Genomic DNA, 21,534 nt, shown 5'->3' with positions numbered 1-21,534 from the left:
TCTGTCAACCATAAGAAAACCGATAACTCGATTTGTTTTCCTACAATCCAACCAGATCGATGTCTGTGGCAAGCTACTAATCGAATACCATTAAAAAATGGTTTTAAAATGAAATAAATCGATTATATCAATTGAAAAATACTATTTGGGTTGAGATACAGTTGGTTCATTTTACATATTACATTTATACTTTATTTATCCCACAATGGGAAAGTTCCACTCAGCATTTTGACCCATCCGCTGAGGGGAGCGGTGACCTGCACAGGTTCAATCCGCCAACCCTTCGTTTGTTGGACGAGCTGCTCTACCAACTGACCTAACCCTTGTGCTATCTTAGATGACCCCACCCTTACATTGACATGTTCTCCCTACCATGACAAAAGTGGATAAAGGTGGAAAGATTTCATGTAATCCATGGACACCAGTGAAGATCACAAGTCATTGAAGAAAAAAGGTTCAGAGCACTGTCTACTGGGTCTAGATGACCCAACTCCTAATCTTAAAGTTCCTAGGATAGCACAAGGGTTAAACTGCTGCCCCTTCTTTTGATGAGCTGCAGACGACCCCCGCTCGAGCACCACTTGGTGGTCATTTCTGCTCCAAAACAGCGTCTGCTGTTAGCCCCGCCTGTGTCCTCTGATGTACCCATTGACTGTACACGAGGACTGGATAGAGAGTGTGATGTCACCCACAGAAAATGGTTTACTTCTGGCTTCAACCAATGAAATCAATTCAGTTGGCAATTTTATGCTGTACCGTTGCCACCATGATGTAGCAAAACAAGGTCAGTAAGCAGTGATTGGTCCGAACCAATCTGAGACGTTTCTATGGAAACCACTTTCGCTAATCAGGAGTGCGCTTGTTGGAAGTCCACACCCCTATCACTCGAAGGGATTAGGATAAGGAATAACATGTTGAAAGCGAGGAGTAAGATAAATTGTATTTAGGATTTTATGGGACTAACTCTGACTGCAATTCTTAATTTTTTTCCCATTACCTTTATTAATGACATTTTTTTGGGGGGGAAATTACATTACTTCATATATTTATTTCATACGACGGAGTTTTTAGGGCCACCAAGGAAAATTACGACTTTTTTTCTCGTAAATTTACGAGAAAAAAGTCATAGATTAACAAGGAGAAAACACCGAAGTTGTCCGTTTATCGGAGCATCGCTTGAAGATGAAAGATGTGGAGCCTTTTGTGAAGCTTTATTTCCGGATTATTATAGGTTTAAAACAAAGAGATTCTGAACCTTTGGCGACTCAAAATCAGATTATTGTCAGTAGAGGCGGCTTTCCGGGGTTCATTGTCAGTAAAGCGGAGTTTCATATGTAAAATAAGGAGCTCAGAGACACGTTTTGGTGCAAAGGATCGCTGCAGCTTTTATTCTCCTTTTCATTCACAAACCCTGAAGTTCATCTGTCACACAACGTCATGAACCTGTCATCAGATCCGAACACCAGTGCGGAAGTAAACGTCCCGTTATATCATTAAACAACAAAGCTGAACGAAAATAGTCTATTATATTAGCATTAGAACGTTGAAAATGCCAAAAAAAGTGATCCTCCTCCTCAGATGGAAGCGTCACACAAACGTAGAGATCTTGTTTTTGGTGGAGGAAGAAAGGATTGAAGTGGACAGCTGCAGGGACACCGATGGCTTCATCGGGCTGCAGGGATCCTGCAAAACCACCCATCAATGAATAAAACTTTAATAAATTGTAAATCAAACAAATGAACTTCCAGATATTTGGAACGTTCAAGCTCATTCAGCTCACCTGTTCAACTGAGTTTAGTCGGTCTGCTCTGTTGCTGCGCGGCGTTCACCTGCTGCTCTGCATGCTCACTTCCACTTAATATCGTAATTTTACGAGTTTTTTTCTCATAAATTAACGACTTAAAATCTTGTAAATTTACGAGTTTTTTCTCATAAATTTATGAGTTTTTTCTCATAAATTTATGAGTTTTTATCTCCTAAATTTACGAGATAAAAACTCGTAATTTTACTTTGGTTTTTTTGGTGGCCCTAATACTCCGTCGTAATTTCACACTACACTGGCTTGTGTATTTTTTTTATAAACAGTAAAAATATAATAGCTACATTAAAACTAAAAAATTTGTGGTAAAAAAAAATAGTTGTGGTGGTTGTAATGTAACACCCTTGCCAGCAGGTGGCGGAAGAAGCCAGATTTTAACCCTTGTGTTATCCGATGCCCTTCACATTGGGAGTTGGGTCATCTAGACCCCACTAGACAGTGCGCTGAACAATTTTTTTCAATAATTTGTGATCTTCACTGGTTTCCATGGATTACATGAAATCCTCTTCACCTTTATCCAGCTTTGTCATGGTAGGAATAACATGTCAATGTAGGGGTGGGGTCATAGGATAGCACAAGGATTAAACCAAACCATTGGAGAGTTCAGTTTGAAAAGAAAATAGTAAATAAAATAATAAACAAGTAGTGCAGGTGACGGTTATGGACAACCATTATAGAGGTTAATATGTTGCATTAAAATGTGCGTCTGTGTGCTTAGTGACAGGTTCTGACTGTGTTTTTCTGCCGCCCCCATGCCTTCCCTCAATTATTCTGAAACTTTCTCCTCCCAAACATTTGGCTGTTTTGGTCCTCCATACATTTGATGCAAACTTTGCTGCAAAATTTTTGTTTTTTCTGAGTGTAGTAAATTATTTTCACCTACAGAGGGCAGACTTGAGTTTCATGTGTGTGCAGCAAATTATACTGTGCATGTTTTTTACTCACATGTTTGTTTTTATGTTAATTTGTGTTTTTTTTATTTTTTTTTATTTGTTTCCTTTTTTGTAAGTTCTCAATCTGTAAGGTTTGTGAGTGTGTTTCAAATAAACATGTGTGACTCAGGATCTGTGACAAACTACCAATACATAATGACTTTGCAAATGTGGTTATGAAACAAAGTGTGTGTCACACAGCATTCAGATACACACCATAAGGCAACAAAGCACTAAACCCTGTTCGTTTCTTGGATTTAAAAAGATCTATAACCATTTTCTTTGTTATCAGCAGTATTTTAAATGTGTAACTAACTCTCTGATTAGTTAGACTTCCTTTTATGCATGGGGATTTTGATGGTTATCTTCAAGCTGTGACAGTATTATGTTCAAAATCAACCTGCCACTCTAAATTTGCATTCATCCTAAAGCCACAGAACCATATATATGTCATAATATACCAGAGTTTATTTTTCTCTCAATGCACAATTTTAAAAATGCAGCTGAAAAAGAAAAGGCGTATAAAAAGGTACATACTTTTAAATCTATAAAAAGAATGCAGTCTTTTTAAAAAAAATTATAATTCTAGAAACGTTTACAAAAGCATTTGTGAATGTCCTTTACAAAATGCTTTTAAAAATACATTATTAATTATTGACTTTTTTCAAAGTATAATGCAATTTATCCCCTATAATACATTTAAAATTTGAATTTAGAAAATATTTTGCAATATTATTTCTTTATTTATTTCTTTGTAAATTTGCCGTTGAATTATTAATCATATTAGGCAACTTCTTAATTTATTTCATAATATATTACTGTTTATCAAAACTGTTACTTTATTAGTTCCCCACATGAAAACTGGGCAAATGTGACAAACTCTATAAAAATATTCATATTAATAAATAATCTAATTTATCATTCATCTCACTTCATTTTGAATCCTAAATGTTACACCGCTTTGGTATTTTAAAGTTTTTACTCTCAAAATTCTTTTTAATTGTTAAAAAGTTTTGCTGAGTCATGGTAGTTAAGGCTTATTCACGCCCAGTTTGTGACGAATGTTCAAGGTGGGTTCGTTTTGTAGTACTGGGTTTACCGTGTGAGTGGAGTTCCCGCCAGTCGTGATTCATTACAATGGTACAGACGGTAAGCACGGAGAATCATATCGTGCGTACCCAAAGCAGCGAGACAAGAAAATGCAGCAGGCTCCGTGCGCGGGTGATAGATAACTCGCCGCTGAAAGGACAGGCACCATCCACGTTCCGGATTGCCGGGTTGTTGTTTCTCCCACGAATCTTTTATTTTTACCCGGTGACAGAGGGATCCGGGACACAACTCCACGTTTTTTCCCAACCTCTATCGGCTTTGGGTGCTTGACCCGTGCAAACCCTCAAAGTAAAAAATGCCTCCCATCGGGAACGACGCCGGGAAGAATGACCTCAAAATGCGAATACAGCAGCTAATCGAGTCCAACGCAGTGATGGTTTTCAGTAAAAGCTCCTGTCCGTTTTGCGTCAGGGTAAGTTTTTATCTTTTTATCAATCGATTTGACTTCTGCTCGATCAGAGAACTCCTCTCTGTATCACCTCCTGGCGAAGTTCAAGGCCCCGTCTAGTTGCTGGATTGTTCTGCTGCAATCCTCAAGCTAACAATGTGGCTCCTCTCAACAACTTATTAAAATATACATTTCTGATCATACAAATAACCTTAAAAGTTATTACCTTATTATATATCTCATTTTGAGGTCATGCACAGTCGAAGTTTCCACAAACTATGTATAATTTCTTTGAGAAGTGGGCTTACGTAAGTTTTTTTTTTTAGTGGATAAATTAGTAATGGATTATTATAACTGGTAGTTTGCTGGTTCATCCTGCTCTGTAATCTTTGTAGCAGACTTAATTAATTCATAAACCTTTTGTGTGTGTATATATAATTTTAAATATTTTAATTCAAACAAACTTGTTTAAGAAAGGATTTAGCTTTTAGGGGCTGCTATTATTCCTCAAGTTACGCTAAGTTTCTCTTCTCTGGAAGCTTCTCTCTCTGAACAGCTGTTGTTTGTTTTCTGTTTGTAGGTGAAGGATTTATTCAAAGAGCTGAAAGTGGAGTGTAACGTGGTGGAGTTGGACCTCATAGGTAAGGCCAGTTCTGATCAGATTCTGCCATGATAGTGCCAGGTGTTCTGGTGTCCTGACTCCCCTGAACGCACCTGGCTATTGTGGCTTTCATAATGTGCAATGTAATCACTCCTTGACAACATCCTTGGTTACACTGGGCCCTAAATGTGTAGTAAAAATGTGAGAATAGAGCCAGATTGCTGAACCAAAGGGCTGTGTGCAAAAGCAGCCGGTCAACAGAGGAAGTTGCGGTTATCATATATTTCCCTCTCCCTCCGTCATTCAGACAAGTTTAGCTGTAGTCGGGTTATCTGCAGCTGAGCGAGTCGGTCAGGTTTTCTGTGATGTGCTGCATGCATCACACAAGGCCACGAGTCCAACAAGAAAAAAATCTGTTACGCACAGATGGACTTCATCACGGTGGAAGCTTGACACTCATTCATTTTAGTGTGAAACCAGGAGATAAGAAACGTTTTCATAACCAGGTTTATGGAGCTTCAACACTGCAGGACTTTAAATGCTCTGCTGCAAAAAAACGATCTGTTACAGCATTGCGCTTATAGTTAAAAATGTTAGTTAAATATATTTTTATCCATTAATTTAGTTTTAAGACGACAAAAAGGTACAGCTTAGATTACGTTTTTGTCAATCCAGAGGAATGAAGTGGTTCCGTGTTATTATATTGGATTGTTTTATCGCCAACTCCTAATTTTACTGAATGGATTGTTTAATATAAGTTCGGGTTGCACGATATGAGGAAAACTCGCAATATGCAATATTGGAGATTAATATTGCGATAACGATATAATTTGCAACAGTTTAAAAATTCTACTCCAAATGACCCTCGTCGACATGGGTGACAAACATCTAACATAACAGGCCTCCATCTGATTGGTCAACAACATGAAGGCGTCCATCCGATTGGTCAAATGCATAAAGGGATTTATTTGATTCCTCAAGCTGCCATAAGATTGTTTTAACACATTTAAGGTTTACGATTTATTGCGATTTACGCCGTCTTTTGCAATATGCATATTGCAGAGCTAGATATTGCCATAACCATAAATTTGCGGTATATTGTGCAGGCCTAAAATAAGTAATGTTATCTACATATGTTAGTTGATTTTGATCTTTTAGGGGGGTTTAACATCCACTTAAGGACTGCAGAAATGGCCCTTTGGCTAACTCTGGCCTATTGACAGGAATGTTTATTAAAATGCGCTGCTGATTCACGCTCGGAACCTGGCGGTCATGTTTGGTCCTACTGTCAACGTGAATCTGCTGATTCTATCACCGTCACGTTGCAGCGCTGCATTTAGCAAAACTCCATCCTAATCAAAGTCCTCAGCATGATTACAGCTCTTTTTATTTTAATTTGTCTTGAGGACTGCACAGGTAAATGTTAGAGGATTGCAACAGTTGTCTGGAAAATATCCCAGAAGTCTTCACTCACCGCCTCATTTCAGTTCAGAGAAGTTCGCTTTTTGTAAGTTCTCCTGCTGGATTCTGTGCAAATGCAGAAAAAAATGACATCAAGGAGGTTTGTATTTGTAAATCTGATTTGTTTTTTAAAGAAAAGCTAAAGAATTGACCCTTCAAAGGTAGTTTGTGCAGCTTTTAGTGTAGGGCTGCACGATATGAGGAAAATATGCGATATCAGTGATCAGTATTGCGATGACGATATAACTTGCGATAAATGAACAAATAGCAAAAACAACACAAACATTTCCATTTCACTGCAAAAGTTTAATTTAGATAATGGTCAAAATACCTTAAATTAGTCTCCAAATGACTCTCGTCTAATCAGGAGGGCAACATCTAACATCCGATTGGTCAACAACGTGAAGGGCTCCATCTGATTGGTCAAATGCATAAAGGGATTTTTTAAAATGTATTGAATAGTGCAAGTTGCCATAAGATTGTTTTTAACATTTAAGGTTTACCATTTATTATTGCGATTTTCACCAACTTTTTGCGATATGAATATTGCACAGCTTGAAATCGCGATAACGATAAATTTGCGATTAATTGTGCAGGCCTATTTTAGTGTCTTTACATCAACCTGCAGCTTCACTGCAGATCAGAAATGAAACCTTTTCTGTTTCTGTTCGGTGCTGAAGCTGCAGGACAGTCGTCAAACAATGAAGCTTTACTTCTTTGCTGGATCGGCTGAGAACCGACTCTGGGCTCAGTCATGTGATTCTCCTCTTGATTGTCCTCAAACATAAAACATGTGCACCTTCAGAGGAGGGCACAAACTACCAGGAGATGCTGCTGGAGCTCACCGGACAGAAGACGGTCCCCAACGTTTTCATCAACAAGAAGCACGTCGGCGGCTGCGACAAAACCATGCAGGTGAGGATCAAAGTCTCTCTGCTGCCTGCTGTGGTTGCGGTTTTTGTTGCAGGTGTTTTATTCTGGCGGGGATGTTTCAGGCTCACCGAGACGGCAGCCTGCAGCGGCTCCTGGGTGGACAGACGGAGGAAAACCAAGAAGACCAAACGTACGACTATGACCTGATCGTCATTGGAGGAGGTTCAGGAGGTCTGGCATGCTCCAAGGTGACAGGCCCCTCCTACTTTCTTTATCCAATACCTCATCAGACTGCTTGAATAGATGATGACCGTGGAACTGCTGTGAACAGGAAGCAGCCAACTTGGGGAAGAAAGTCATGGTGTTGGATTTTGTGGAGCCCACCCCAAAAGGAACCACCTGGGGTGAGAGATTTGTAGTTTTCTGATGCTTGACGATGTGCACACGTCTGACGCTAACCTACCCTGCCCACGCCGGGCGTCAGGTCTCGGAGGAACCTGCGTGAACGTGGGCTGCATTCCCAAGAAGCTGATGCACCAGACGGCGCTGCTGGGCACGGCCTTGCAGGACGCTCGCAAGTTCGGCTGGGAGTTTGACGAGAGCGGTGAGGAGCGGCGAGTTTTGTGCTGGCGCCCCCTTCTGTTTGCCTGCAGAAGCTTTGACGTCTTCTTGTCTCTGGTCAGTCAAACATAACTGGGAGACGATGAAGACGGCGGTGAACAACTACATCGGATCTCTGAACTGGGGTTACAGGGTGGCTCTGAAAGACAAGAACGTCAACTATGTCAACGCCTACGCAGAGTTTGTGGAGCCGCACAAAATCAAGGTGAGCAGACGAGAAGCTGAAGGACTTCCTGGTTCGGTGTGCAAACCTGCTCCTGCTCTGAAGCTTCTCAACCCTTTTACCCTCTCTGTTGACGGTCTTCGACTACCGTAACTCTCCAACTGTTTACGGAATTAAAGTAGTTCCGTCGGATTCTGGAGCAATTTAAAAAATATGGAACACCTTACAGTAGTGTAAATCAGCCTATTCTGTTGTGGAGGAAAGCGGTTTTGCGCAACACTTGAGGTTAGTAATATGTTGCATATGGGTGAAAAGAATCAGCTGACTGGTGTTTATGGCACTAGCAGATTTACAGTTTGTCAAAGAGTTTGTGTTATTTGGGTGTTGTCGGCAAAACACTCTGAAAACTTTTAACTTGTTCTTGTGGCATTTTTCTCATGATGGAGGACGTTTATCAAGAAAATTCAGCTTAAATTTTGCATTTCTGAGTCTTTTTAGATTCAAATCCCTGTGAATTTTAAACAAAAGAGCTTATTTATGATGTAGGAAATGCTCTGTAGAAGATGCATCGCTTGTTTCCGATGCATCCTGTAGCAGACGACTAGATCCACGTACGTTTTCCTCGTCTGAGCTGGAATCTGGATCAAAACTGTACGACTGGATAGCTCGGATGAAGCTCGCCATCGGTTGCACCAGTTATGTTGCCTTGGGGGGGGGGGGGGGGGGGGGAGGAGCCGTAAGCTAGCAGGAAAGCGTGTAAACATGGAGCTCCCAGTAATGGAGAGAGGAAGGGGGGCGGGGTTGCTACGCTCCAGCAGTCCCATTCACAACTGTCCTTGAAAGCAGCACCATTTTGTTTTTGTTTGTTTGTTTTTGGGCTAAAAACTGCATAATAACTAAAAACCACTGGGAATCCATAAGAACCTGAACCCATTTTGCCTTGAAGGAAAATGATGTCAGACATGGCAGATCTAAGTTGACCAACAGAACGCATTTACATGGATGATGCTCGAGTTACTGAAGGGAATTCATAAAACAATAGTTTCGCTCATGTGGGTCAGAAAGTAATTTCATGTTTCTAAGAGAAAGCAGGTGAAGATGATGCAGCTGATGGATGCAGCCCTGACATCCACGTTTTTAAATGCAGAGTTTCATTCATCTGTTAAAGAAGTGTTTATTTTTACTCTTTGGAAAACCTTTAAGATAAGGAATCAAAATCTGAAATGTAAAACATTATTTTGAATATCAGTTTAGTTTTGGCTTTTATTTTATTTCTCCAAGTTTAAGAAACCAGGCTTGGAGTTTTTGCTGCACTCTGTGATCGGGGTTGATCCCCATTCTGAGAATGAATGGAAAGATCCCAGCATTTAACGGTTTTTGTGTGTTTTTATTTTATTAAATACTTGTTTTCATTTGTTTTCCTTAAAGATGTGAAAATGAAACCTTTTCTCCACGTTTTTAGGCATCTGTACTCTGGTTGTTGTCAAACCTTCAGATTCTTGGAACAAAGTTTTTGCTTCTTTTTTTTAAGGAAATAGGGAAAGATTGATACTTAAATAATTTGTTTGGCATAAGTCTTCTGCATCTATACGCACACAATACGCAAATAATAAATTATAGAAACAACTTAAACTAAACAAACTGCAGTCATTACGACTATCTTTCCTGACACTAGATTTCTGCAGCTAAAGCTGATCTTGGTGTTTTGTTAAAACCACTCTTGTTTTTTTTTTTTCTTCAGGCGACAAACAAACGGAAGAAGGAGACGTTTTACACGGCGGCAAAGTTTGTCCTGGCGACGGGAGAGAGGCCGCGTTATCTGGACATCCCTGGAGACCGAGAGTACTGCATCACCAGGTGAGGAGACTAGTGAGGACAGCTCCCCCTTTACAGCAAGTTTGATTCTGGGTTTTACCATCTTTTATTGTTTTAGTAACTCTGAAACCCCCCCCCCCCCCCTTTTTTTTTCCGCCCAGTGATGACCTCTTCTCGTTGCCCTACTGTCCCGGGAAGACTCTGGTCATCGGGGCTTCCTACGTGGCCCTGGAGTGCGGCGGCTTCCTGGCCGGCCTCGGGCTGGACGTCACCGTCATGGTGCGCTCCATTCTGCTGCGAGGATTTGACCAGGACATGGCCAACCGGGCCGGAGACCACATGGAGGAGCATGGCGTCAAGTTCATCCGCAAATTTGTTCCCGTGAAGGTTGGTGGACGTCCTGAAGTGCCTTCGCTCGTGTTCACACCTGCTGAGCTTGTACCGTAACTGGATTTTGCTGCGACAGATCGAAGAGCTGGAGGCAGGGTCTCCTGGCAGACTGAAGGTGACGGCCAAATCCACAGAAACAGACGAGATCATCGAGGGCGAGTACAACACTGTACGTCTTCATCAGTCATCCTCCTCGTTTAGAGCATGCAAAAAAGCCTGCCTCATCCACTCAAAATTCTGCCTACTGTTTCATTTATATTTTGTCCTAAATTGACTTTTATTGTTAGATTTGCTAAAAATATATATATATATATATTATTAATCACTGTTCCTTTTTTTTCCGTCCTTCCAAACTCGTGTATATAAACTCTAGTTATGACGAGTGAAGTGAGATGAGTGTAAAGGAAACCCGAGCAGCTTTCCTGACCCCTTCTGCTCCTCAGGTTCTGATCGCCGTGGGGAGAAACGCCTGCACCGAGCGGATCGGTCTGGACAAGGCGGGCGTCAGAGTGAACCCAAAGTAAGTTTCCATCCTGCTGTTGTCGTGTCTCGGCCTTGAAGCTCAATGAGCAGTCATGGTGAGTCAGCACTTCTGATGGGGTGGTCTTGTGTTTGGGTGGGGGGAGATAAGTTGTTGTTGCTGCGTCGTTTGTCAGCAGGACATTTAAAAATGGCTTTCCAGGTTTGCTGGAAATCGATTTTGAGCACATCCTGATGTGTGGTGGCTGTTTATTAGAGAATTGCAGATTGTTTTGTGCTACAGTCGGGGGGTGGGGGGGTGGGGGTTAGTACTGCACATGCTCAGTTTAGACCCCTCTGAGTCACAGGTTCTGGTCTCATGACCGGTGTAGCAGACATGGAACCAAGGCTGCGGAATTGGCGCTGCAAAGGCTGCTGCAGTGAGCGCCTCAGTTTGACCTTTGACCTGCTTCAGCTTTGATGCAGAACAACAGCCCTGATTAAAGGCTCATGAGCACAAAGGCAGCCTGGGACTCAGTTTTTTTTGTCTTAAACCATGTCGGCTTCATCTCTGCTCCTCCTCACCTGCTGTGTTTGTCACAGTCGATCTGCGTTTGTCCAGAACAGCAAATAACGTTTTGAGAATTTAATATAAAGTCATATTTCTAAATCGCAGGTTATTCGCCGATCTGTCTGCTCTGACAGACCCTGCATTCATCACTACCAGATTCAAGTTGATTGGTCAAGTCTTGCCAAAAAACCAGTATGCACTGATGCTTTAGTTTGACCACAATGCATTGCATTTGAAGGATTTTTTTTTCTTTTTTTTTTTTTTTGGGTAAGAAAGAAGTACATTTAGTTTTTACAAATCATACACGTTTTTTCATCAGAACACAGAAGATTCATGAATAATCTTTATAAATATTCATATTTATGAGGTTTTTACTGAAGCAAATGGGTGACGTCAGATTTGCTGTTTAAAAAAAAACAAAAAAAAGCAAAGTAAGTAGTGAACACGAGTCTGAATTGTGTTAAAATTCAGGCCATTGGATCGTCTTTTAGGGGTTGGAGAGTCGTGAGGAAATTCGGCCAATATCAGGCGTAAACCAGGTTTAACCTCGCATCGCATTGTTTTCTTTCAGGAATGGAAAAATTCCAGTGAACGATGAAGAGCAGACCAACGTGCCTCACATCTACGCCATCGGAGACATTCTGGAGGGTAAATGGGAGCTGACGCCCGTAGCCATCCAGGCAGGAAAGCTGCTGGCACGCCGCCTCTACGGGAATTCAACGCTCAAAGTAAATCAACAGATTTTTATTTATTTTTTAGGTTTAAAATTTGTTTCTTGAACAGCGATGTAACTGTTTGTGGTCCTGCAGTGCGACTACATCAACGTTCCCACCACGGTCTTCACCCCGATGGAGTACGGCTCCTGTGGCCTGCCTGAGGAGAGAGCCGTGGAGCTGTACGGACTGGAGAACATCGAGGTAACTGAAAGATTCATGACGGGTCGGGTTCAACTCACGGCACACGTTGGTCACAAAGACAACCTGACCCTTTGCAGTGTGTTGATGTTTTGTCATCAGCATACATCTGTTTTTATTATGCAGGGAAGATGTTTTTGGTCTCTATCTGTCAAAGCTGACACATCAACACACTTCCCCTGCTGAATAATGAATAATAATGAACTGTCAGAAGAGTTCCCTTTGAACATTCATTCAGTTATCATTTAGCGTTGGAGGATTTGTTTCATATTAGCCAAAAATATTTACATTTTTTTGTTTGAAAACAAAAGCCATGTCCTTTTTTTTAATTTTTTTTTATTACTTTAATTAATTTATATTTGCTGTGAGTTAAAAACAAAAAAACTCTGCTATTTACATCCTTTTCATCAATGTTTAACCCTTATGTCAGGGTTCTGACTTTTTCATTAATAAAGAGAAGAACCACACAGGAGCTGAGAACTTTTGTTAGACTTCTGCAGAAGGAGAATCGGTCTGTGACGGCGCAAACTGTCACAGAGAAGTTCGGCCTTCTCAGTGTATCCAGCCTGGTTTTATTGGTGGCCGGGGTTGATAACATAAAAGTAGGTCATTCGGTCAAGTAGTACAGGAACATCATATTCTTGTATAATCAGAACTTTTCAGGTCATTGTTTTCTTATTGAAAGATAGAACTGTGACGAACATATCATGGTGATAATGGCGTGTAAGCCTAACACCTTATGCCAGTGGAGGCGAACAAATTGGACACAAAGAGCTGAACTGAGAGTCAAAGAGCCACACCATGCACCGACCTGCTAATAATAATAATAATAATAATAATAATAATAATAATAATAATAATAATAATAATAATAATAATAATAATGGCTTAGATTTATCTGCGCTTTTTCTTGGTGCTCAAAGTGCTTACATTGTGTCCATTTTTCATTCACTCTTTATTCATACTTGGTGATGGTAAATGACTGATGTAGCCTCAGCTGCCCTGGGGCAGACTGACAGAGGTGTGGCTCCTACGGCCCCTCTGACCATCACCAGGACATTCATGCACATCCACACACCAGTGGAGCCACACTGGAGGCAAGGAGGGTGACGTGTTTTGCCCAGGGACACAACGACAGCTGGCTGGAGGGAGTGGGGATCGACCCTTTGATCATTGGACGACCCGCTCTTCCACCTGAGCCACTGCCGCCAAGACATACACACAAACACACAATGAAAGCCATATTATTATTATTTTTTATTTTTTTTCTTATGCTGCATTCATACGGCACGCAATTGCGCATCACGGTAAACGTTAAGTCAATGTACATACGCGATCTCAGCGGCTTGATTTGAGCACGTCAACCAATCAGGGACTCGGCTTTGCCCATGTGACGTTTTCCGTAGCTCAACGGGTAAGTCCTCAGGGCTGCAAGGGTTGCTGTAGACTGCCCCGTTTACTGTTGGGTGAAGGCGGGATATACCCTGGACAGGTCGCCACCTTGTCACGGGGCCCATAGATCTGGAGCAACCAAGCCCGCTACGTTAGCCAGCTGACCGGTGGACACCATAGTGAGCCCCGCCTCCCAGGGTCTGGCAGATGATAAAAGATTTTTATTTCCCCCTCTTGGGTTAATGCTCAAACTGAGGCCACAGACAGACCGAAGTAACGTTTAAAACGGTCGTCAAGCGCAGCTCTCGCTACAAAAGTGACGTACACTGGGAGAGATTCTGAAGGATCCACTGGACCCAGACACGCCGACGTGCTCTGTAGAGCTCTCTAAAACGCATAAACCCAAGCTACTTGCTCGACATCATCCATGTTTTCCATGGTGTGGCGACGTACGTATCGCCCGCATGCCCCCTGCGAGCAGTACTCGCACCTTATCAAGTGTGGCGTAAGGACCGTCACTTGTACACAAGTGTGTACAGCTTTCATTGTCCCTAAAAGTATCTTCACAAAACACTTACCACATGCGGGCCAAACGTGCATTCCTTTTTCATGACGTCCCTTGAGGTGGTCACACAGGCCTCCACGGAAATGCAAGACATCGGACAACCCAAAAACCTCTGTACCGGTGCATGTGACTAAGACTTCACTTAAACCTTTATTGAACTATAAAGAAAGTAATTATTTAAAGTGGCCACAAAGAAAATCCTTTTTGACTGAAACACTAAGCTTGTTTGTTAACAACCCGTCTAAACTTATGATCAACTCCCCTCTTTGTCATCTTGATGACAAGAGGGGATGATTTCCTGATTCCAAATGATTTCCTTTGTGGGTATAAGCAACATTAGTATTAGTTGCTAAGAAGATTTAAAAAAAATAATAAGAAATAGATGGATGTTCAGAAGTCTCTAAAGATGTTGATGAACCAGAAATGGGCGTTTCCGGTCTCAATTTGAGATCAATGCAAATTTAGACTTTCATCTTTGTTACTTTCAATCATGCCTTTGATCTCCGTCCAGGTGTACCACTCTCTGTTCTGGCCTCTGGAATTCACTGTTGCCAACAGAGACAACAACAAGTGCTACAGCAAGATCATCGTCAACAAGCTCGACAACGTATGTTCTTGAATTTTTAGGACTTTTTCACTGGAACTGCTCTTTGCTTTGTCTTGTTTTCTGTTCCGTATGAGTTATTGAGTGGATGACGAACAACTTGCTGTGTTTCAGGAGCGAGTTATCGGGTTCCATTACCTGGGCCCAAATGCTGGGGAGGTAACTCAGGGCTTCGGCGCCGCCATGAAGTGCGGCATCACAAAGGAGCAGCTTGACGGCACCATCGGCATCCACCCGACCTGTGCCGAGGTAGAACATCTCAAGTTTAGCTAAGGTTTAGCTCCAGTGTTGACGTTCTTCCAACTACTGTAACTCTTCAACTATTTACCCAATCAAGGTGAAGCAGCTAACTTGCGTTAAATGCTGGAGGAGTTACCCTATGCATGTTTTTTTTAGATGATCTGGCTCCTCTGTGGAAACTCTTAGCTCTGCCAACAGGAACGTTTTTGAGCTTTTATTTTTTACCTTTTTGAGTTTACAGATATTTCCAACTTCAACAAGACATTATTCTATTATTTTGTTTACCTAATTATTGTCTATATTTTCATTTTTGTATTTAATGTTTTTGTATTGTTTTTAGAACTTTCTCACATCTTTTATTTTTGTTTTTTTTTGGGTCTAGAGGAAATGTTAGATTGGAACAAAGTTGTGGGCGGGGCCAGCGTAATTCTCCAAATGGAAATAACAGTTTTTGCACTTTACTCATCAGCTGGAGCCACTCCTTCAAGTTTAGGCAGGTCGTGTCCATCGCTACTTTGATTCATTTTTGTCAGCACTTTTTTGGGTCAGAACCGATGTTTCAGGAAGCTTCGGCTAATAAATCTGTTCCTAAAGGTCCAGCATGTGTCAGCCGTAGTGACTGTTGAGAACAGGAAGGAGTTGAAAGTGGTGTAATGGAGAGTCTAGTTTTACAGGTCTCTCTGCTGAAGGAGGAGGTTGGTTCAATTTCCTGTGTTTGTGTTTTCCGGTTTTGTAATCATGTTGTAAGCAGGTGCATTAAGCTTTGGGTTTTTTCCAGGTAATTTGTCCATCTGGTATGACCACGAACACCATTAAATATGCTTTTAAGGTTGATTTATTGTTGTTGCGTCCCTCTTGATCATCTTTGGAGCTATTTAAAAGCCGTTCCCAGTTGTCTTTTAATTACCGTATTTTCCGCACTAAAAGCCTTATTTTTTTGTCAAAAAACAACAGGACGCCTTTTAATCCAGAAAGATCAAGTTATGGTACTGGGATTGAAGCGATTTTTGAGAGCTCCCCGGTGCTCTGTCAAAATGTGTTTTTATTATTTAAATTTTCTTTTGAGTTCCAAACAAGGTTGGGTGGAGTTGTAAATATGCTAACAAGGCTACCGTGTAGCGATGTTGGACTGTGTGTGGTCTTTTTGTGTGTGTGTGTGTTAGGGAGTTTGCACATTCACAGTAATGCTCTTTCTGGCTGTACTGGTCTGTTTTCGTGTCGCAAACACAGTAGGGGGTTACAGATATTGTAAAAACGCTAACGAGGCTAACTACTTTAACGGGGCTAACGTGTAGCTGTTGCATTCAAGTTCAAGAGTTATAGTGAGCGCGAGAACTCTACAGTCAATGGACAGAAAAGACAAAACTCTGACTCTGTTATCTCGGACTCTGTTGTCTCGCTTAATGCGCTTAATTGTTTGCTGGGTCTTGTATATGACATTATTTTGAAAGACCATATGTTGACTTTGCGCTTAATAGTGTGGAAAATACAGTATGATTCTTTTTTCTACCTTGTCCTGTCCAACAGCTGAGCAAACAGATAAGAGCTGAAAGCCCCTTGTGTTGGACATATTTGACTGTTACAAAATGGGGTTATGAAACTTCTGACACACTAGGTGTGTATTTGAATAAGCCCCTTCTGTAATTTTGTTTATAAAATATTATATTTGTGTCCATTTTTTTTTTGTTTGTTTTTTGACAGGCGGAAGAGAAAAGGAGGGAAGAAGATAGAGGGGGGGGATGGGGGGGTAAAAAAACAAAAAAAAAGCTTTAAAAAGCAACAAGTTTCTGGAGGATTACGATCCTTACTGTCACATGTAGATGTATAATAAATCTAAAGGGGGAGGGGCCTGTCCACACACACACACTCTCAAATGTCACATACATGTTGGCTCACATACAAACGTGTGGATATGTAAACAAATACAATTACCGTTCACACACACACATGCTTCATTCAGACTAACACGTGAACCTTTTTATTCAGTCACACAAACCATTTGTGTAAAGTTGATTATGGATTTTTCCAATTTCTAGGACATAGTTTCTGCAGAGCGGCAGGAGTTCATTAGAGTTTCAGTTGTGGGCAGGACTGTAGGCACAGAGCCACCCCGCCCCTTTCCCACCACCCATAACTGAGCACTCCGTTTAAACTCTCTTCCTGCCAGCTTACAGTCCCTCACAACCCCAAACCTAACATTAGCGGTGCAACAGTGTCGATCAGTATTGGAGCTATCCAGTCGTACGGTTTTGATCCAGATTCCAGCTCAGATGAGGAAAACAAAGATGTTCATGAATCTTTTATTCTGCAAGTGGATGCATCAGGGTGGAGCGGAGCGGGGAGCTTGTGGTTCGCCCAGCGTATATTCTGTGATAAATTAGCTCCTTTTGAAACAACATTTGAAAAAAGAAACACAGTTTGAAGCTTAATTTTCCTCCTATATTTTCTCAATTATCTGAAAAATGCCACAAAAACAATTTGACTCCTAAAACATGAGTTTTTATCAGAATGGGTCTTTGAAGGAATGTTTTTTTGTTTTGTTTTTTTAATCCTCGTTCTTGTTTTCGTCTCTTTGCAGATCTTCACCACTCTGCAGGTGACGAAGAGCTCCGGTGGAGACATCAAACAGGCCGGCTGCTGAGGTTAAACCCCGCTCGTTTAGCGAGCTGCTCCACCAATAGACTCCCCCGAGCTCTCTGTCGGCCTTAAAGCCTCGCCTCGCTCCAACATCCGAGTTCACAGAGCCGGCGTTTCTCAGGACTGACGAGGCCGGCCCCAAAGATGCGAGAGACTCGGAGAGTTTGACATGGGAGGGCAGCTTGCTGAACAGCGGGGTCACTCTGCTGATCTGCGTGCCGGGCCTCAGCGGCGTGTTCTTTTCGGAGGAGCACCAGCACACCACCGTGTGTTTGTGCCGTTTGTGACGTCCTGCCTCGTAACCCGAAGCACCGAGGAGAGTCAGGACCGATGTCCCTCTGAAGAAGCACCCGTTGGTGGCCCAGATCCTTAAATCCTCCAACGACCCCCACCCCAGCTATATCCCAACCCCTGCTTACACAGAGTGAAGGCTAGCTTCCGCACAATAAGGTTTGGTTGGACACATGGCGCTGATGCTTCATCATGTCGTTTTATATGTTCAGCTGTCTCAGAATTATGATCATCTCTGTATTTATCTTTGCTGTTTTGGTCTGAAACAGTCAATTTAACTCATCAATTGCAGCTTCTGTCCATCTCTTCGTGTTGTATATAAGAATATTTAGAATTCTGAATACTATCAGTGACTTTAATCTGTCAGTTGTTTTGTTTTGTTTCAAATCTCTGTACACTTTTAGTTGTTTTTTTTCCCTCTCAACAGTTAATAAAGAATTAATTCATCTTTTTGTTTTCGTGTCATTCAATTTTTTTTTTTTTTTTGTTGAATCGATGTTAAGCAGGGTTATGGGAGAAATGTTTCACTTGTGGGCCACAAAGCGTTCTTAAATTTGACTGACAGGTTGGACCAGGAGCAGATGCACGGAGTGTTTTCAGAATGTGTTTCATAATCCAAAAAAAAAGAAATTACATGAAATCTGGATGAAAACAAACTTAATTTTCATTGAAAATTGATATTTTAAGAGAACATTTTAGTTATTAAAAAACTATAGCTTTGCTTTATTTTCGTGATAATGACACCATGATGTCCCTCAGGGAAAAGTGCAAACTCAGAGAAATGCTGCGATCATGTGGTGTTGGAATGACTGTCCAACCAGCGAACCACAAATGAGCAAAACTTCAGACACCACATGAATGAAAAAATAACGCTCTGCACTTAAACAAAGGTCCATTTATTTGTATTGCACCATCTATGGGGAGACACCGGAATTACAGGGAAAATAAAACAAGATCATAATTTATTCCAGTTTAAAAGGCTGTAAGCTGCTCACCTCTGAATTAAAGTTTACAAACTCATTTATTGCTAATTTTGATTAAGTTCATCTGTGCGTGTAAAGCTTGTGAATTTGGTTGGAACCATTGACTACATGAGAAATGGACCGAGTGAGTGAGACCACCCATAGAAAATGTCTTACTTCAAGCTCCAACTAAATAAAGTATTCAGTCGCCTTTTTTTTCTCAATAGGGACATCGTCATGTTGGAGCCAAATGTCAACAAGCACTGATTGGTCCAAATCGGGCTGAATCAATATTTTTTATGGCAATCCCTCTCACCAGTCAGGAGTGAGCTTGTTGGAGGTCCACACCCATACCACTTCAAACTTTTCCCATTCTGCTGCAGTTCAAACCACGCATCAGAACAGAGAAGAAGTAGTGACTTTGAACATGGCATGGTTGTTGATGCCAGACGGGCTGGTCTGATTTACTGGGATTTTCACCCACATCCGTCTTTAGGGTTTACAGAGAATAGGCAGAAAAAGAGAATATATCCACTGAGCAGCAGTTCTGTGGGTGGAAATGCCTTGTTGATGCCAGAGGTCAGAGGAGAATGACCAGACTGGTTCCAGCTGATAGACAACTGTAACTCAAATAACCACTGGTTACAACCGAGGTCTGCAGAAGACTATCTCTGAACACACAACATGCACAACCTTGAGGCAGACGGGCTACAGCAGCAGAAGACCACACCGGGTGCCACTCCTCCTAGAACAGGAAAGTGTGGCTACATTCACAAAGACTCACCAAAATTGAATAATAGAATAGTGGAAAAACATTGTCTGCTCTGAAGAGTCTCTGCTTTTGCTGCAACATCCAGATAGTTGGGTCAGAATTTGGCATCGACAACATGAAAGCATGGATCCATCCTGGCTTTTATCAAGGAATCGGGCAGGTGGTGGAGGTGTAATGATGTGGGGGATATTGTCTTGGAACACTGTCTTGGGCCCCTTAGTATCCACTAACTAGAGCTGGCTCCAACGCCACAACCTACCTGAGGATTGTTGCTGACCATGTGCATCCCTTTACGACCACAGTGAACCATCTTCTGATGGCGACTTCCAGCAGGATAAGGCACCATATCATAAAACTGGAATCATCTCAGACTGGTTTCTTGAACCTGACAATGAGTTCACTGGACTCAACAGTCACCAGACCTCCACCAAATAGATAATCATTTGGATGTGGTGAAACAGGAGATTGGCATCATCGATATGCAGCCGACAAATCTGCAGCAACTGTGTGATGCAATCATTTAATGTGGACCAAACTCTCTGAGGAATGTTTCCAGTATCTTGTTGAATCTATGCCACCAAGGGTTAAGGCAGTTCTGAAGGCAAAAGGGGGTCCAGCCAGGTCCTAGCAAGGTGGACCGAGTGAAGTGGCTGGTGAGTGTATGTATAAAGCTGCAAAATGAGTTGTTTCAAAATAAGTTGACTCATTTTAAGTCTGTCCAACAAAATATTTAACCCAGGTAATTATGCTAGAATAAAAAATCCTTTTAGTTACTTTTTTTAAAAACCTAGATTAACTTAAAAATTACTAAACAACATGGATGCTCTTACGTCGTAGAAAATATTTAAAGAACAAACTTTATAGAAAAACTACAGCTGTTTACACTGCAGCTCATGAGGAAATGTAAAAAAAACAACACAGGAGGATGCTCTGTAAATGCACAGCTAAGCGGATCAGAACCAAACACTATTGAATTTAGCAGCCTATTCATATCACCGACATCAGAGAGCCCAGGAGAGATAATAGCCTCCTCTCCTCAGTGAGTGTGTGGGACTATTCAGCCAACATAAGTGGATCTCCTGATCAATAGCATCCGGGCTGGTGTGAAGGCTTTGTTTGTTCCAGCACATTGGAAAAACCCTGTCACCTGCACCCGTCGCCATGACAACCTGCACTTTGATGAGTTTTAGTTCACTGATAACCATTTGATTGAGGAGAATCAGTCTGTGGGATCAGGTAATTGATTCAATGCTGTTTGTTGTGCTAATAAATTCAGACAGAGATTTGCTGTAGGGCAGGATGGCCCGTTGTATGGAACCTCAGGAGTGCCTAAAATATATGTGTATATATATATATATATATATATATATATATATATATATATATATATATATATATATATATATATATATATATATATATATATATATATATAAAGAAACGTGTGTTCCTTTTTAATTGTTAAAATAAATTTAAAAAGTAATTTAACGTGTTACTGCTTTTGCTACAAATGTTTTAACCTAACTTAACATTTATTCTCTCCCTTTTTTCCTAAACATTTTGTGATGGTCCAGTCATTCTATATTTAAATGTCTTCCAAAGAGCGTATCTGAGACCGGGGCTTCAGAAGAAATTTCAGCAGCTGTTCAATCTTAAATAGAATTTAAACTGAGCTACTGAAGGGAATATCCTGATGAAACCTTTTTATTCTGAGTTTTTTTCTTTTTTTTTAATAATTTTGCTCATTCTTAAGTACAACTGGAGTCTCTGGGCCGTTTCTATGAGCAGACTTTTCTGTGCATTTTTGTGGCTCCTTTTGCTTTGTTTCAGCTTTTGTGAGTGTAAACTTAGAAGCACTTTTTTTATAAATAAAGTTGGTCCTACAAAAAGTCATTTGGACTGTATGCTTTTTTGCAACTCTAAAAGTTTTTTTGTTATTTTTAGTTTTTATTTG

At 41.2% G+C, this 21,534-nt stretch overlaps 1 protein-coding gene across 1 annotated transcript; it reads left to right on the top strand.

The window, feature by feature from the left end:
• The first annotated feature begins 3,960 nt into the window (after positions 1 to 3,960).
• On the top strand, positions 3,961 to 18,294 carry LOC101169850 (thioredoxin reductase 1, cytoplasmic). Its single transcript, XM_023955107.1, has 16 exons — positions 3,961 to 4,273; positions 4,830 to 4,890; positions 7,117 to 7,226; positions 7,307 to 7,432; positions 7,516 to 7,588; positions 7,669 to 7,788; positions 7,868 to 8,010; positions 9,710 to 9,825; positions 9,945 to 10,170; positions 10,250 to 10,342; positions 10,617 to 10,693; positions 11,775 to 11,931; positions 12,013 to 12,120; positions 14,586 to 14,681; positions 14,793 to 14,927; positions 17,497 to 18,294. The coding sequence occupies exons 1-16, from the start codon at positions 4,157 to 4,159 to the stop codon at positions 17,557 to 17,559; spliced, it is 1,821 nt and encodes a 606-aa protein (XP_023810875.1). The 5' UTR covers positions 3,961 to 4,156; the 3' UTR covers positions 17,560 to 18,294.
• The last annotated feature ends 3,240 nt before the right edge of the window (positions 18,295 to 21,534 follow it).

Source organism: Oryzias latipes, chromosome 5 (genome assembly GCF_002234675.1).
Source record: "Oryzias latipes chromosome 5, ASM223467v1".
NCBI lineage: Eukaryota > Metazoa > Chordata > Actinopteri > Beloniformes > Adrianichthyidae > Oryzias > Oryzias latipes.
This window is presented reverse-complemented; position numbering and strand designations above follow the sequence as displayed.